General features: G+C 34.8%; 1 protein-coding gene across 1 annotated transcript; it reads right to left on the bottom strand.

The window, feature by feature from the left end:
• Positions 1 to 254: 254 nt before the first annotated feature.
• On the bottom strand, positions 255 to 2,351 carry LOC106122273 (cholinesterase 1-like). Its single transcript, XM_013318202.1, has 3 exons — positions 2,171 to 2,351; positions 679 to 2,018; positions 255 to 449 (listed from the first exon to the last, which is right to left on the bottom strand). The coding sequence occupies exons 1-3, from the start codon at positions 2,297 to 2,299 to the stop codon at positions 278 to 280; spliced, it is 1,641 nt and encodes a 546-aa protein (XP_013173656.1). The 5' UTR covers positions 2,300 to 2,351; the 3' UTR covers positions 255 to 277.
• Positions 2,352 to 19,771: the final 17,420 nt, after the last annotated feature.

Below are 19,771 nucleotides of genomic sequence, written 5' to 3'. Positions count from 1 at the left end.
ATTATATTATATTATATTATATTATATTATATTATATTATATTATATTATATTATATTATATTATATTATATTATATTATATTATATTATATTTACAACAGTTCAAACATATTATCAAAATTTGGCACATAAGAACATATTCTCGAGTAACACATGAGTTACTTTTCACCAAATTTTTAAGATCCTACGCTACGAGGTTCGGAACAGAAAGTGTAAATAATAAAAATGCAATGTTTTTAATATAACGAATTATATTTAAATATCAGTAAATGTTATTTCATTGTGAATACTTCGGAACGTATTTTTTATAAAGTCGTTCCCAGAATTCCAATTCATCTTTGTCCGGTGAGGTACCCGCCACCAAATTTTCTCCGATGTCCAAAAAGTCTTGTCCTTCCAATGAGTATGGCTTCCATATGACACCAAGACTCTCATCTGGAGTTGGGTTACTGTGAAATGAAATTATAAATGAACGTTATTAATTATAAATTTATTCCCTACCCAGAGTTCTATTCCTGCCGTGCTCAATGCGTTCTTCAATTTCCTAATTTTAGGAAGACAAAAAAGGAAGGCCTGAAGGAAAACATCAACATGCACATACATCTGTGAAGACATTTAATGATGTATATGAAATCAACACTTATTTTTAGTCACTCTAAATAAGTTAGAATCACTTACCCGTATTTTGCAAAATTTGTCCAAAGCTTTGTTACTTGGTCAATCATCTTCATAACTCTGGCATTCATTTCGATTTTCGGGTTAATTTCTGTTAACGATTTTATAGAAAACATATAAGGAAGTTCATCTGCATGACTCACTAAAGTCTTATCTGGCAATACAAAATCTTCGACTCCCAATATATGTCTGAAAACATTTAATTCAGACTTGCAGGTAAATGCATATAGATAAACTTTGTTTTTCCTATTTTTTGCACAAATTTTTTGGAATAATATCGTTGGATATTTGAAGGCTTCGGTACCCAAATATTTTTGCAACTCGTACAAATTATCCAAAGAAACATCCTCGTCCTTAAAATAGTATTGTTTTATCAATTTTCCTATTTCTATTTGATCGATTAAAGAACAATGTATAGACATTGTCTTCGGTACCAAAAATTCGGCATACTTATTGGCCTGGGTAATCATTTTATGTACATCCGTGCCGGCCGATAAGAATAAAACTCCCTCATCTTCGTTGTAGCCTTCCATAACATCCACTCCCTCGTGTATACCGTAATTACGTAATACTTCAATAGGTTCTGCGACCATGAATCGTTCGTTATTTCCGAATTGCTTTTCTACAACGATACTAAATGGCACAGTAATAATTTCTTTATTTGTTTCCGCGTACGTCACTGTAACATGTTTTTTAACTAATGCTTCAACTGGTTGTGCCTTAAAAAACTCGTATATTTCCTTTTCGTCTTTTGCGTTACATCCTAATTCTTTAGCTAATAACAACGATCTTTCTTTGACCATAAAGCCAGTTGCCCAATGTGCGATAGCGAGCCCGCTTTGTGGTATAGCTCTCTTAAATAACCCTTTACTCATGGGCGACAAAAGGTGAAGAGAAACGCTGCCTCCTCCGGCACTTTCTCCGAAAATCGTAACGTTGTTAGGATCACCCCCAAAGTTGCTGATATTCTTCTGGACCCATCTAAGCGCAGCAACTTGGTCCTTCATGCCCGCATTGCCAGGAACGTCTTCGGTGTCTAAGCAAAGGAAGCCAAGAATCTCAAGTCTATAGTGAAACGTGACAAGAATAACATCGTGTCTTACTAAATAATTTGGTCCGTATAGTTCATCGGAACCAGTTCCACCAGTGAAACCTCCGCCATGGATCCAAACCATGACAGGCAGTGGTTTGGTAGGTTTCAGGTTCGGTGAGAAAACATTTATATACAGACAATCCTCGCTTCCTTGATTAACTTTTTGTGCAAAAATGTTAAATTGGTAGCATTCGTTTCCTAGTTTCTTTGCATCCCGCACTCCATTCCAAGGTTTTACTGGCTGAGGTGCCTGTAAAAGTTATAATAAAATAATGGAAGTTTCAAGGCCCACAAATTTCTTTAATTTTGCTGTCAGAAAAAAAATAAACGGTTTAGTATTTTTAATTACAACAGTAAGCAAACAATTAAACCTGTTCTCTTAACTTATAAGTATATTTTTACCTTGAATCTCAGGTCTCCTAGTGGTGGTTGAGCATAAGGAATGCCTTTAAAACTGTAGATCTGTCCTCCATATTCATTGTTGATCACATCTCCTTCTAATACACCATCACTGATTCGCACCTGCACCATCTTAGTTTACTACCTAACTTAAAGCCAACGACTGAATACGCAAAGCAATTACATCTAAATATAAAGCATATTTGTGCTGACTCATACTTATTTTGCGTTTTTCGGAATAAGATTACTCTTTAGTACGCGTCACAGATATTTTTTCCAAGATATTATACTAACAATCGATTGCAGATTATTCCGACCCCTATTCAATTATTATTATTATTATCGTTTGAATATCATTTTTCATAATCGCAAAACATATAATTGTGGATAAGAAAAACAGAATTTTAAATTATGTGATAACGGCTTAGGATTTACGAACATACGTACACACAAAATATTAGTACAATAATGACTTAAAAGTGAAATGATTTCATTAACTGCAACTTACTGCTTCGTCATGGCATTTAAATTGAAGATTGCTAAGCACTTTTCTACAGGAGTATTGTTCGATTTAAAATGCAAAGAAAAACACAATTCATTTTTTAATTTGTTTCACTTTTACATGACCTATCTCGAATCTTTTACCTTAAAGCATAAGTTGTGCTTATGCGTAATGCCCGCGACTTCGTCATCTCAGAAATAAAGTAGCTTATAACATGCCCACATACATTAGCTAACTTCTCGTCCAAGTCCCGTCAAAATTGTTCCAGCCGTTCCGGAGATTGTGCGGAATAAACGCGGCCTTGCTGACAAACATACAGACAAAAATAATACGATTTTTTTTTCGTTTTCAGCAACGCAAACTTATCCTGTGCACGAAATATATATTTTTTCGATACATACAGACACACCAAATTTATTTATATTATGTTGTATAGATTAAATTATTGTTATTATCGTTCAAACATCGTTTTACGTGATAGCAAAACATATCATTGTCGATAAGAAAAACAGGATTTTAAAGTTATGTCATAATGATTTAGGATTTACGAACATAATACGTACAGACAACATTTTATTTAGTACAATAATTACTTAAAAGTAAAATAATCTTATTTATTGCAACTTGCTACCCCGACATGGTAATTAAATTAGAGTTTGCTAGGCACTCTCCTACAGGAGCCTTGATCGATTTATAATGCAAATAAAAAACAATTTTTTAATTCGTATCACTGGCCTATGTCGAATCATTACCTTAAACCTTTAGTTGTGCTTACGAAAAAGTATGTATTAGAATCTAACGAGGTTCACAATCATTGCATTTAACTAATAAAACTGTTAATACAACAGTTTTTACAATAGTAAATGCCTTTTTTATTTGGAAGCTCTAACAAGATCTAAAAAAGTCGAACTATTTTTTTTTTTGGTTCTTTATTCATGTACAAAATGCGAAGACTTTGATTGGCGTTGCTTTTGAAAATACAAAATGTATAAAGGTGCACGTCCACGTAACGCCTTTTCATGGATTCGAATCCAGTAATTGGTCCCATTGAGACTGGGGGCCAGACGTGACCGGCTTGAAATGCACGTAAAAATTTTATCTACGCTAAGGGACTCGTCGATTCATATACGTACCCGTAAGTGTAACTATCCCTTTCATTTTTTTTAAGGAAAAAATAATCTGTTAAAAATATGTATATAAAACATATATTAAGTAACTGTCGTCTGCAACTCTTTCCGTATGGGATTGTAAAATAAGTAGTAACCGAATATCAGACCTATTGAATATGTATATAAAAATTTCATAAAAATCTGTCAAGCCGTTTCTGAGGAGTATGGAAACTGACATGGACACAGTAATTTTATATATATGAATAACAATCGCCTGCGACACAGTCCGCACGATACTAAAACAAAACTTAATTAGTAGCCTATGTGTTCTTCCAGAATATGTTCTACATCAATGCCGAATTTCAGCGAGATCTGTTCAGTCGTTCTGGATACATTTTCAATCAAACACCCATCCATAGATTCGCATTTATAATATTAGTAAGATAAATGAAAATCGGAGTTTGTCAAATATGTGTTCTGTTAATTTAAACAAGTTAAAAAATACAATCATTACAATCCATTTGCTTTACATCCAGTTCTGTTATTCTACATTTGTCTTGATGTGTTTGAAATCTGGAAAATCTTTTAAATAGATATACATTATAATTTTAAAATGCTCAGTGTTTGTATCTCTAAGTTCAATGCTACTTTGTTTTTCCAGCGATGTTAAGAGCATTCCTTTACAGATAAATAGTAAAAGCTAGTGCTCTTTAGATGCATGCATTTTTTGCTTTTAAATTCTGTTTCAAATTTCTTTATCCGGCATTTCACTTGAAAAGAAATTTCTGATTTTATTTTCCATTCAGCAAAAAATGTTCTGAATATTCTAGTGAATCAAAATACGCAGTGCAAAAAAGAAAAAAAAATAGTTTGATAAACATAAAGAATAGATAAAAATAGTATAAATTAAAACCCAATAACCAACTGACAAGACTATACAGCTCTAAGAAATAAATATGATTTAAAAGTACACCACTGATGACGCGTTGATGAATTAAGGTATGAAGATATATTTAATAAGTAGCTGTCGCCCGCGACTCCGTCTGCGCGGATTGAATAAAAAACTTACTAAGTAGCCTATGTGTTCTTGCAGATATTCTACATCTATGCCAAATTTAATCGAGATCCGTTTAGTCGTTCCGGAGATATCTGCAAACAAATCCATCCATCAAAACATACGTGTTTATAATATTATTAGGATTGTGGAACGATCAAAAATTTGGTGTTCCTAGAAATCGTTTCAACTCAACTTTCATCACCTCATTGCATTGTGTACGAAGAGTCTTGGACGCATAAAATATTTTGTTAATAAGATAATTTTAATACCTTACGTTCCATCGACAATTACTAAGGTCGTTTAGATGAGGGGCTTATAAATTGTACAGTCTGCAAAAACAGTTCACTAATTTTTCTCGCATATTTCGTGTAATTGTCACGACGTACGGTTTAAGTGAGCCCTCGTGATAATCGCGGGCGTAATTTCAACAAACACACTGCTGCATACTGCTTTAATCTTACTTCGGGGACCTATCTTGAAGTTGTACGAAATGTTTTTATTTTTTTATTATTTTTAGAAGTGTATGTTGTATAATAAAAAAACTTAAAAACCTTTCCTTTTATTAAATAATTTTAAATATTTTTTTTTAAATTATATTTCGATCCCTAAACCAAAATAACTTAAAGAACCTTACTTTGGGTACACCGACCTATAGTGAACGCAACATTTTTAGTGCCTATAATTCTCTTGGGCTTTTGTAGTGAGAGTATATACTCTATGAATATTCATATGTAAATACATTTTTATTTCATTTAATATGTGTATAAGATATTGCTTAATACTTTATAGCTAAAAGATGCTGGCCTAAAAATAATATTACACGTTGGTGCACTATTAATAATAGTACTTTATTCGTCTAAAAAGATCTTTAAAAATATTTGCTGCCTAATTCTCATTGTTTGTAAGCATAAACTTAATGTTATATAATAAACACAAATAAATTATCACCACACCAATTTTCAGAATAGGTACTCAGTGCAATGTCCCCTAAGGCACTTGTCGGCAATATTTCTCCTCATCAAAGGATAGCATGCAGCACATGGCACGCCGACCGTAACATTCTTTTATGAGCGAGCATAATATACCTCGTTAGTGGACCTCGACTAACTGTTTCCTTTAATTTTTTCAAATATTTTACCGGTATTTTATTCAGTTTAGTTCCTGTTTGATGTAATTACAGACTTCAATATATCGCGAAAATAAAAACTGAACTCCACCTAACATTTATTTTTAGCTATGGACCTTCAAAACTTAAAACAATAGGTGGACCGATAGATGTGTCCCGGAGTGTATTGTCATGTCTTGAGTCATTAAAATCGTTAATGATGTCTAAATATTTAATGTATGTCTCATTAGTTTAATCAAATTTAATGTATGTACATACGTCAACGACTACATGCAGACAATCTTCGACAAAAGATTAAATTTATTCCGACTTGACAATAAAAAAGTTTTTTAATATTCCCCGTTCTTCGTCGTAATCTGTGGGTCGAGATTTTTTTCCTCCGAGACGAAAGGCTGTTGCGGACCTAATTTCTTATAAAGGGGACGAAATTTTCCCGCAACTCGGGCCTTAGTACTTTGTAAGTATAAGATTGAAATGCTTAATCTCCTTTGTTGGTCTCAAGATTCGCGTTTGAGACTTAATTTGTAAAACGAGCGGTTACGTAATAGCTGTTCTGTTGATTTGTCTGTTAAAACCGCTCTAATATATGTTCTGCTATACTCAGAGATTATAAATGATTACTTTAATAGTCCCTAAGCGTAGTTTTCTCTTACTCAACGCACAAACTTCAGTGTGGAAATAAATTGCAATACATGTAATTTGAAAATAAGTAGATATTAAAAATGCAAAATCTCCCAAATTCACGATACTTCAAAACTCCTAACCATATTTACGTTGAAAAAAAAAATGTTTTAATTTTTTACTTTTATAAGCGTTTCAATGTAAATAATTAATAATTCTTTTATTCCATTTAATAAAAAACTTATTTTGCTTATTATTGTACCACCGTATGGGTGTTATATAATCTATGTTTCTACGACATTTATCGCTATTCTGAATGAAAGATTCACTAATGTCTGAAAGCTTTTAAAAGTTTTCGTTGAAAAATAGCGTTGCGGTCTCGCGACGACGGCGTGACACCGGTGGCGGGCAATTTACGATTTAGATCCAGAGCATGTAAAAAATTATACAATAAGATATTTTACTAGCACTAAAAGTATTATTATTATTTAAAAAAAATCTGATTGACCTTAATGCACACCTCAACATGTGGGTTTCTGAAACCAAAATATCCGTTCAAAACATATTGTTATCTTTGTTTTGTTAACGATAATGACAGGGATGACGATATGTTTTATAAAAAGAACTTGGTCTCAGAAACCCACGGTTACACACACAAGGGAAGAATACGAATCGAATGACACCTCATTCGGTTAAATCGTTTATGCTACTACAGGTCGCAATAAATTTGTCATACATACGAAACGATATATGCGCGAAATATTATCCTCAGCCAGTTTAGTAAGTGTACATTTAGGGTTCTGTATCTGGAAAGGAAAAAAACGGAACCCTTGTAGCATCACTTTGTTGACCTTCCGTTTGTCTGTCAAGGCCCTTTTTTAATAAACTCGCTGAAGCGGCATGCGTTGTAATTTAAAATATGACAAAAGTGTAAACAATCCAAATCTTGGCCAGCGTGGTTGACTATGGCCTAATCATTACAAAACTTAGGGTAGGCTCCGAGCCCCTCGGTGGGGACGTATAGTGAGCTGATGATGATGATGTACAAAAATGTCACATACTAACATAAAAAATGAAAAACATGATTTTTGTTTTTATGTAAATAATAATTACTAATAAATAATCGATAGAATAGAAGAAGACTGTATAAATTCTTTCGTGGATGACAATCTTATTAGGCTGCAACTATAAATAGATAGAAAAATATTTTTTTTATCATCATTCGAATTGACTCATCTTGATACTTTGGAACGTAATCCACATAACATGTCATATCTAACAGAAAATATATAAGATAAAGCATCAATTTTAATCCTGCAGTATTTTTGTTCGCAATTAAATATTTAATTAAAAAAAAAAGATTCAATATTATGATAATTACCTATCATCTTCTGTGCAGCCAATAAAGAATAGCAGACTGACGGGCACTGATACAACTACATAGATGTTTATGAACAGGCTATCAGATGTGGATTGTTGTGCCTGTTTTGACGGTGACGGTAGCGATTTGCAGTGGTGATGTTCGAACTAAGAGTATAGCCAAAATTAACTTATGACATGATTTTACTGACTATCAACAGAAGCCTTTAAGTGGGAACGAAGCGAAAATTGTGATTTCGAAGCAATAAAACTTACAAATGTTATAAATACGATTTAGATGGCTGGATGGATGGATATTTGTTTGAAGATATCTCTGGAACGGCTCAACTGATCTTGATGAAATATAGTACAGATGGAAAACATAGTCTGGAAGAGCACATAGGCTAATCATTAAGTTTTTAATTCTGCGCAGACGAAGTCGCGGGCGATAGCTAGTTCACTTATAAAGATCAGTGTACATCTATCAATGAAATGTAACCTTTACAATCCCATAAAACTTTCGGCTCCAGTTTCACTTTTATTAACACATTTTCTCATCTCATTATCTTTGAAAAAAGAGACAAGAAATTTTGCCGAGTCTTTCATATTTGTTACAGCAAATAAATATTTGGCGGTGATATTTATATTGAATAATTCATTAAAGTATATAAGTCGTCTTCGTCTAATCCTTTTACATCTCAGTCACCGAGGAGCCTGTAAGAGGATCTCTTGCTAAAAGTGGAGCTTTATTATAATAGCATTTACTTAAGCCTGCGGATCTTCTTTCATGACAAAAAGTTATAATTTTTCTCATTAGACAGGACTACCTACTGCCGAAGTTTTGGAGTTACTAAGCTCGGACGCACGAAAACAAGGAATTTAGTGAAGGGAAAATGTATACCGCGTTTGAAATATAACTACGAACATGTTATATTACTTTAGTATTAAGTAACAAAATATCATTTAACTTAGCTTTTTAGTTTGAGTAAGATGACTGTGAATTTCAAATGCTAATGTTTAGATGGATGGATGGATGTTTCTTAGGTATCACCGGCAACGGCTTAGAACTCGCTGAAATTCGTCATAAATGTAGAACATAGTCTGCAAGACATAGGCTAGTATTTTTTTTATTCTACGCAGACAGAGTCACGGGCGACAGCTAGTGTAATACAAATGATAATGACGTTCAAGACGACAAGATAAGAATCTTTGAAACATTAAGTTTCTAGTCTTAAATGTGACAATTAATAAGCCTGTTACTACGTCGACCAGGAATTCATCTAAGAATCAAAACTTTCAGTCCAAGAAAAAGACTGTCTTTTATCTACCAAGAATTTATTTAAAATATAATGCGTATTTTAGTGTAAATAATATTTAAAATTACAATTTAATGTCAACATTTTTATTAAAACACTTGAACGGTATAATTTATGTGTTGGTTATTCTTCGGTTAAAATTTCATGCGCCTAATTAAATAACAAAGGGGGTTACTTCGGAAGTTTAAAAGAAGATTTATTTAACCGTGAGCCCTCGCCTGGTATTTGGACCCGAGGGTCTATTTTGAGGCATGCCTACTTGTTTATTACCACAATGTTGTAAATATTTAAACAGAACCTCCTTTGTATACATTAATGGTTAAAAATTTTATACAAACCCAAAAACACTACCTTCTAAGCTATTTAGCATGTTTAAATATTTAGATGATAACTAATGTTTTAGTGTTGCAGAGAACTTTATTACTCTCATCGTGGGTTTTTGAAACCAAAATCTCTATCTAAATTATATCGTCATAGCTGTGTTTATCTTTGACAAAAGACATTTTGGTATCAGAAACCTACGGTTAATGACATTTAAACAAAATGTCACTATGAATGTTCTAGTCTACAGATCACCACAGAATTTTACTACGGAACCATTTTTATACATAATTCCATCGTTCTTTTGTTTTTGATAAAACAAAGATTCCAATTTCTTAGGATTCATATTTTCCTGAGTATTTATTTATGTTTGCTTCATTTAAATATTTTAGAGAATAATATGACATTACATTCGTATCGTATCGTACATCGTGATGCAACCTGCTGATATCTGTGAAAAAATTTAAAGATATGTTTGAAGTCAACCAACCTGCATTGGACCAGAGTGTTTGACTATGGCCTAGTCACTTCTAACTTATGGTAGGCTCCGAGACCCTTGGTCGCGGACGAGAGCGAAAGCGTGCCCGTGGCCCCGTCGCGATACGTTGGAGGAACACAGAGGTTTAGTGGGGATATCCGCTATGAAGGAGAATCCCACATAACTACCGCGTCCGCCCTGGGGTGCGCAGTATGTATGTATAAAGCATTCCTCTCTGGAAAAAAAACTCAGTGGTGACGTATTATAAGCTGATATGATATTCGTATTCTTTAATTAATTGCGATTATTTAATTATCTTTATTAGTTACTTATGTGAATGTTTATCAAGTTCCATGTATACACTTGTCAGAGCGTATACTAAACCTAATTAACAACAGGCTCTCCAAAGTGGAATCTAATTACATACCCCTTGAAAGATCCCGGCCAACTTAACCTCCCGTTCGAGGGTGCTTAGACACCAAACGTGTTCCCACAATTTACACGTCGGAGCTTCGAGGGTACTTCCTATGAACCCTTCGCACTCGATTAAAAGCAAAGGAGCATCTTTTACACCGAGTTATTAAATTGACGATTAATTGTTAATTTCTAAGACCAACATCCCTGTATGAAACATGTTCTTATCTCTGTTTTTTCAATGATAATGAAAGAGATGACGATATGTTTATATAGAAATTTTGATTTCAGAAACTGACAATAAAACGCGTCTTTTTTAAATAAGTATACGTGGACTACTGAGAGTTCAGTTCATATTGACAATAAGGAAAACCTTGAAAATTAAAAAAGAAGGATAGAATTTTGTACCTACTTAAATTTTCTATTAATACGTAAATATTTGTGAATATGGGTTTAAATAGCTTTCTCGTAGAGAGGAAACGAAATTGGCTATATTTTATAACGACGTTTTCCAATAAATTGGCCGAAGCCGGTAGAGGCCGGCACGTACGACCGATGTAGAAATTTAGCGACTCTTACTCGTTGCAACATAATAATATATTATCTTTTAGTATTACAATAGCCACTTGTGATTTATAAATCCAAATATTTTAAATGAAATTTATGCTACTACTAATCTGTCCCCGCTATTTTAGACTGTCGACTATCATTGTTCTAAATGTCAAACTGTTAGGAAGAAAATCCGTCACTGTGCCGGTGTACTGGCACAACACTAGCTTTACTAAAATGTCGATGTTTATATCCCCTCACTAATCAATCTGACACCGGACTTTGTAATGAAAGCACGTCATTGCCACTCATAATGTCTAAAAATACAAATCCGTTCAGACGTTTTAGTGTTACGCGGTAATAAACACGTGTGTAAAATCACAATAGGACCTTTTTTATACCCAGTTACTGCTGTCTTTCAGGGGTTATATCAGATTTCAACTCACTACAACCCTTTCATGCGTACCTGGTCATCCTCAAATGCGACGACGAAGGACCCTTGATGGCCAATGGAACGTAAATATCACAATAAGACCTTACAGATGTTATTGCAATCGAGTTCTAGTTTTATTTGTCAGATCTGAAAAATATATTTTGAAAAATTTAAATTATAAAACCATAAAGGAATTTACGGTAAAAATACAAAGAGATAATGTGACGTCCCATTAATTCGTTATACCAAAAGACATCACAACTTCGTCAAATGACTAGAGTATCGTATACGTCATAACGTTTTCATGTCGCGGCCGTCTTTTGACGTGTAAACTTTTGATATTTCACGCCATTACACAAGCCCGTGTGACTTAATGATACCTTCGCTTTCGTTCACGTGTTTTACGTTGACAGGTTTTGTCATTTGTATTTTTTTGAAAATTACTGGAAGTTTTCACAGTTGTAATACCTTTATAAAAACAAGCAAGTCGAGCTATTCAAATCCTCAATGACATTATTGTACGAAATATTAATTTCCTTTCAAAGAAAATTTCAAAGAAAATTCCGAGTTAGAAATTAAATTTGAATCACTTGTGTTCTACAAAGCTTATTTCATTTGAAGAGATTTTCTTCAAAGGGGAGTTTTAACTAATTTTCTATTCATTCTCACGAGATTCTTCTTTGAGTGGAATTGCATATGCAAATATATATTATATAAAAGAAAGTCGTGTTAGTTACACTATTAATAACTCAAGAACGGCTTTACCGATATGGCTGAAAATTGGTGAGGAAGTACCTTAGAGCCAGGAGGCGGACATAGGATACTATTTATTCATTTTTTTTAATTGATATCTCGAAGAGCTGCTTTTAATTTAACATGCTAATATTATAAATGCGAATGTTTAGGTGGATGTGATGTGGATGGATGGATGGGTGTTTGAAGATATCTCTAGAACGGCTGAATGGATCTCAATTAAATTTGGCTTACGTATAGAACATAGTCTGAACGAACACGTAGGCTACACTAATTAAGTTTTTTATATATCCACGCGGACGGAGTCGCGGTCGACAGCTAGTACATTATAAACATACAAAAAGCGGTGCTCTACAAGAACTGGCGATTGTTTCAACCTTATAATAATGTGTAAAATATAATTTAAAAAAATGTTTTTTATTTTAATATTATATCCAAAATAAAGTTAAATAGTCAATTTTTTATAAGGCAAAGAATTAATAAAATGAATTAGACACTTAATAAAAAAGAATTTTATATCGAACACTCTTTTAATTTGCAATTTTCCAGCTAAGTGCTGCAGTGGGATTAAGTTTCAACAACGGACAGAATCTTTAATTTCCTCAGCGATCCAGACAACTCGACAATTTTTGAGACGGATTAAAAAGGGGAGAAATTATAGCGCTACACTCTAGCTTTTTTAAATTGGTATTGAAGTAGATTTTAAAACAAAATAGCTTTGTTATAGTGCGCTATTGTCTTTCTTATTTCTTTTTTACCATGTCATATCCTTATTGACTAGCAAGCGTCGGTGGCTCAGTGGTTAAGCTCTTGACTTGTAATCTGCAAGTCCTGGGTTCAAATCCCCCATGTACCAATGTTTTTTTCGATATTCGATTTACATATGTAAGAGTAAGGAAAATATCGTGATGCAACCAGCACACATGTGCGAAGAAATTCAAAGGTATGAGTGAAATCAACCAACCCGAACTGGGCTAGTGTGGTTGACTATGGCCTAGGTCATAGTCAATCACACTCTAGTCACCCCTAACTTAGGGTAGCTGATGATGATTATCTTTATCAAACAATATAAATTCTAAAAATATGTGAGAATTACCGGAAGAAAAAGACAACGACGCGGCTCGCCACCCATCACTTCCCATCTCCTGAAAGTCAACTGCGGAGGTTCGTTTGGCCACGCCAAATTGAGGTCCGTGGTCTCTGTCTACCCATATGGGTTAGATGCGTGAGTTGTGTTGTTGTGAAATTGATAAATTGTAGGACAAACAATAGTACAATTGATTCCAAATCGAGACTTAATCTTTTTAAGGCAATAAAGTGAAGATTTTATTAGCAGTGGAAATATATGGTTAACTCTGAAGACTAGTAGGTACAAACATGTTTCAAATAGATAAATATTGGCAAATCGAATACATAAATCCTATCCCAATGGTAGTGTAGTTGCCAAATAACTCAAACGCAATTATGCGACAAATGGTCCTTCGCTAACAAGCATGGCCTGGATTCTATCCAAGCGTGTCTGTTACTTGCCATAGATTTAACTGTCTCATCCTATATTCTAAAATAGAATAGATCATACTCTACGCACTTACCTGTAGAAAATATGTGTAGTATGTAATCTCAAAAGTGAACAGACAAATTAACTTACAATTAGATAAAGACAAAAAATCCGTTATCATTTTTTGCCATACGTTATGTTATTATTTTTGTAGTATTAAGATATGTTAAAATATGAAAATGCTAATCAATTTTCGTAACTATAGAGTACTAGCTGTAGCCCGTGACTTCGTCCACTCGGAAATAAAAACCTAATTAGCAGGCTATGTGTTCTTCCAGACTATGTTCTAAATCTGTGCGAAATTTCATCAAAATGCATTGAGCCTTTCCCGCGATACAAAAACATCCATCTACTATGGCATTTATAATATTAGTAAGATTCTCGAGCAAATATTCATAGCTTCCTTGTTTCAAAACAGAGTGACGATAAGTAAAGCCTCAATTACTGAGGGGTGGCATTCCGTCTTACCCTAGGGGAGGGTGACAACTCTATAACTTAATTTTCAGTAGAAGATGGATGTTGGTGTCAGGAAACACAAGGGCGGTTATTTACAATCAGGTATATTGTTTATATCTTACTCTCAATTATAGATAACTTGTTAATTTTACCCGGCGTTACTCGTATAATTTAATATTCTGCCAAATAAGAGGAAAAAAATCTTGTATATTTTTTTATATCAGAAGGCGGCAATTGCATATGCCTACCTTTAATCGACGGAGGAGAGGATGCACAGAAAGAAAATATATTCCCTTTCCATGCATCCTCTCATCCGGAGGAGAGAAAGAGGACTAAATTAGGCCTCCGGGACGCATTTCTAGTGTCACAATGTTAGTAACCTACTCGGCTCGACCGATTTTTATGAAATTTTATATACATATTTAATAGGTTTGAGAATTATGTTGAAATATCTTTTAACATGTTTTAAATTGAATATTTATTCCTAATTTTTGATCGAATATAAAAAATATATACTATTTTATTAGTAGATTGAATAAAACAAAAGACATAAATATTAAATGTCTTTCTTAACTTAATATAAAATTAATGAACACCAAATTGCATGTACTTTTAACAAATCCCTTCAGTTTCTTGCTTTCTCTAATTTTGTTCAAGCTGCAAAGTACATTTATAAGCCAACCTAATTGTCTCGTTTCCACACTCTCAACCGTAAGATTTTAAATACAACGTTTGAATTTTGAATAATTTCATTTTAAGTAACTTATTCATTTCTGGAGAAAATAGAATAAAGCAAATAATTTAGTTCAGTCCAAACATTAATGTGTTAAAGTGTTTTTGAACTTGTACAGTCAGCGTCATATAGATCGTCACAGACAAGATATGCAAATATATAGGTACATCAAAAGTATTCAATTATATCGGTACACCAAAAGTCCTCAAAATAATAGATACATTCACCCTGCTCAAATACACATACATACATACACAGCGTCAAATATATGAGTACATGCAAGATGCTCATAAATATCGTAGCAGCCACAGCGTCATAAGTAACGAAGCAGTCAAGGTGCGCAAAAATATCGGTACATTTGACAAAATTGAACTCTATCTTTATATACTTGTGATACAATTTGGAATAAACTACTTCTGTTACATTCATTTGACACTTTGTATTAACATTATAGGTTGTCCGGAAAGTTCGTTCTGATTTTCGATATAAAGCTTACAATAGATTGTAGCTGAAGTGGATTCATTTTCGGATTTCCACCATTATCAAACGTCACAAAAATTTCTATATTGTGAATAATTTCATTTCATTGGTTGAGATAAAAAATAATTTTTAAAATTTTATCCAATAATAATAAAAGACGTTTTAGGTATAGAGTCGTACCAATATAATTTAAAAACATTTCCAAAAATTTAAGAGAACAGGGTTTCAATTTTCCTTATAAAGCGGCACGAACTTACTGGGCAACCCAATATTTTTCTTCTCCTGTCATAACGCTTAAATATGACAGATACGTATTAACTAATATCAAATTTTGCCTTGTCACAATATATATAATACTAGTTTGGCGGAGTATTCTAGTATGTTTGTCGTAATATGTAAGTTTACCGGTTCGAATCTCAGGCTACTTTTTTTTCATTTTATCAATCACGGGGTTATTTTTTCGTAACCAGTAAAAATTTGGTCATGTAAAATTTTGCTCGACAATTTTTTTTTATAATTTTCGCTGTTGGGTAGAAAGAAATTTAAATAAAGTTAACAACAATTATGTCAGACCATCGCGGGTGAAGTGAGTGGGCGGAGCGTGGATTGTCTTTGCGGGTTTTAAGAATGGTACGCGCGGAAACTATACGTACAAGTGTTATCTACACATGTGTGCGCGCCCACGCACACTGGAATGTTTATTGCAATCGACCAAAAATTTGATGTAGTTTGGATATTGACATTCAGTTTTTTTTCTTTGTTTCTTAAATATAATCAGTATCAGTAAAAGGCAAAAGTGTTATTTTTACCGGTACAAGTTTAACAAACATGAGTAATAAACAAATTACATGCCAATAGCATCGCTTTATCTCCTTCATTTTTGTTTGAAAAAGAAAAGTACTTTAACGGTCAAACTCATTAGTCCAAGGCAATATCAAAAAGTACCTAATAACTACGGCGATAGAGTTTAATTACATGTGCTTCGATATTAAAATTAAAAAGTTTAAATATCAAAAAACAAAATAGTGGCTTGGGATTTGAACCGCCGACCTTACGTACCAACGACGGCGAACGGTAAGGCCACGAGACCAAACTAGCATATATGATGACAAACTTAAATTTGATGTTGGTTTTATCTACCTAATATCTGTCATCCGCGTCGAACACTTTTAGTAAATTTTGAAAAATGGTTTGATGCAAAGTGTCAAATGAATGTAACAGAAGTAGTTTATTCCAAATTGTATCACAAGTATATAAAGATAGAGTTCAATTTTGTCAAATGTACCGATATTTTTGCGCACCTTGACTGCTTCGTTACTTATGACGCTGTGGCTGCTACGATATTTATGAGCATCTTGCATGTACTCATATATTTGACGCTGTGTATGTACCGATGTATTTGAGCAGGGTGAATGTATCTATTATTTTGAGGACTTTTGTTGTACCGATATAATTGAATACTTTTGGTGTACCTATATATTTGCATATCTTGTCTGTGACGATCTATATGACGCTGACTGTATGATGTCTTGATGCTCACTTCACTTTTATACTTTAAAAAAATCATCTTCTATACATTAACAAAGTTGGAGTATCTGTATGTAATATCGAAACAATCACATATCATAGTGTTAGGAAAAAAATCCGACACTGTACCGGTGTACTGGCGCAACACTAGCCTTACTACAATGTCGACGTTTATGTCCCCTCACTAATAATTTTGACTTGACTTGGTAATGAAAGCGCCGTTCGTACCAAAGGATTCTAATTAATAATGTCTTAAAGTACATCTAATATATTTCCGTTGCTCTTAACGAAAAAAAAAAAACTGTGCATGTCTGTGCGCAAGGGCATGTTTGTTCCGGGTAATCTCCTAAACGGCTGGACCGATTTTGACGGGACTTGGACGGGAAGGTAGCTGATGCACGCAGGCATATTTTAGGCATTTAAAAAAAATCTGCGATTGTAAAATCACAGGCAACCGCTAGTGTTTTAATATAAGTATTTCTATATTTAATTATTTACTGTGAAATATTCGATCGCATGTAAAATAACCTGTATTGTTCTCATGTAATCTAGTTCATGTTTAATCCACATACAGCAGCGTTAATTTGCCAACACGACGTCTAACGTGCGAACAGGTGGTCGCCTGTCGCCTGTCGCCTGTCGTACCCTTCATATAAACGACATTTTACTCGCTTCATAACATTTTTAGGGGCTTATTTCAAAATATGAATAACTAAAATTGATGATTATAAACACGGGAAGAGAAAACTAAACATTGTTAACTTTTAAGGCTAAAATGGTATGTCACATAACTAAATCCTTTGGCCACTACCCAACAGCAAGTTTTGAATATCTAATGAAAAAAACCATGTCACCTAATTGTGAGACATGTAGGAAGCCCGAAGATGTCCATCACTTGCTGTTAGAGTGTGAGAAGAACAGGCGGGATCGTGAGCTGCTGTTCACAGAAATGAAAGTTAATTTAAATGATGTTGACCTAATTTTTTCCATTTTGTTATACCCAGCTTTAATCGCGGCGGTACGGGTATGCCAGCTCGTTTATTAAATGATAAGGAAAGGCACTATGGGATTGACATGTCCTATTTGGACAAGAATCCCAAAAAAAAAGATTGAAAAAAAACTTAATCCTTTAAACGAAAATATTTTTTTGTCAAATAACACAATTGTTAAATAATCTTTTTAAAATTTTCGTCATCACTCAATTGAGAAACATTTATTATGTTAATCTATCCATAATATATAATGTCCATTTTTCTTAAAGTATATATAAACTTATGTATATTTAAATAATCGCATGTCTTGTATATAGCAAGCTGTCTTACCACAATACTCTGAAATGTGTTTAATAAACGTCAGTGTGGACAGCGGGCTGCCGCAACCGCATCACAGCTGCTGCATTCTGCACTTATTTTATCCATAGATAAGCAAAGATAAAGCAAAGTTTTTTTAATTTTAAATATACTTCCAAATGTAAAAATTACGTATTAAATTAAAAGATGTAATTGAAGATGCGTTATGTTTATTTATTAGACAAGTACACACAATAGATAATTTTTTTTTTTTTTTTATAACAGAAGGGGGCAAACGAGCAGCGGGAACACCGAAGTGTTCAACGACGCCCATGGACATCAACAATACCAGAGGAACCGCAGATGCGTTGCCGGCCTTTGAGGTGGTGATAGGCTCGCTTCTTGAAGGACCCTAAGTCGTATTGGTTTGGAAATACCGCCGAGGACAGACCGTTCCACAACGCGGCTGTGCGAGGCAAGAAGTTGCGCGAGAATCGCACCGTTGTGGAATGCCAGCCATCCAGGTGGTGTGGATGGAACCTGGCGGTCTGTCGTGTCGTCCGATGACGGAACTCGGCGGCAGGAATCGTTCCAAACAATTCTTCAGAGCACTCCCCGTGGTATATGCGGTAGAAAATGCAGAGGGAACTAACGTCCCTCCGCAGCGCCAGAGTGTCGAGCCGATCAGTAAGAGCTCGGTCGTTGACGATTCGAATCGCTCTCCGTTGTATGCGGTCAAATGGAAGAAGCTGGTACTGGGGTGCTCCCGCCCAGAGATGCGAGCAGTATTCCATGTGGGGCCGAACTTGCGCCTTATACAGCTGGAGGCGGTGGCGCGGTTGGAAATACTGCTTCGCTCTGCTGAGCACACCCAGTTTTTTGGAGGCCAGCTTGGCCTTGTCTTCCAAATGACCGCGAAACTGAACGTCATTCGATATGTCAACGCCGAGAATACTGATACTGGCTGAGGCAACTAGGGGAGTGCCCTCGAAACGAAGATCCACGACAAAGGGTTGTTTTTTAGCGGTAATGGCGCATACTTGTGTCTTTTTGGGATTGAAGTCAACAAGATTTTGCCGACCCCAATCCGAAACTTCACCCAGTAGGGTCTCCAGTTCAGACACAAGTTTGGTCCGGTTCTCATCGGCAGTGGCCCGAGAAACGTTAGCGCGGGCCGTGTACAGTGCATCACCCGTGCTATCGTCTGCATAACAATGGATGTTGCTGATTTGCAGCATGTCATTGATATGCAGAAGAAACAGGGTCGGCGACAGTACACAGCCCTGTGGAACGCCAGCATTAATTGGTTTGGGGTCCGAGCATGCACCGTCGACAACGACCTTGATGCTCCGACCCTCCAAAAAGCTGGCAATCCAGGCGCGTAGTTTCTCGGGAAGCCCGTAGGAAGGCAGCTTCGAAAGAAGTGCTTTGTGCCACACCCGATCAAAGGCCTTGGCCACGTCCAAACTAACCGCCAGGGCCTCCCCCTTGCCCTCGATTGCCTCCGACCATCGATGTGTGAG

This window comes from Papilio xuthus, unplaced genomic scaffold (assembly GCF_000836235.2).
Source record: "Papilio xuthus unplaced genomic scaffold, Pxut_1.1 DF826933.1, whole genome shotgun sequence".
In the NCBI taxonomy this organism is placed as follows: Eukaryota; Metazoa; Arthropoda; class Insecta; order Lepidoptera; family Papilionidae; genus Papilio; species Papilio xuthus.
This window is presented reverse-complemented; position numbering and strand designations above follow the sequence as displayed.

Coding starts and splice junctions, on each gene's coding strand:
- LOC106122273 (XM_013318202.1), bottom strand. CDS start 2,299: ATGGTGCAGGTGCGAATCAGTGATGGTGTATTAGAAGGAGATGTGATC. Junction 2,019..2,170: donor TAGGAGACCTGAGATTCAAG/GTAAAAATATAC, acceptor TAACTTTTACAG/GCACCTCAGCCAGTAAAACC. Junction 450..678: donor ACAAATTTTGCAAAATACGG/GTAAGTGATTCT, acceptor TTCATTTCACAG/TAACCCAACTCCAGATGAGA.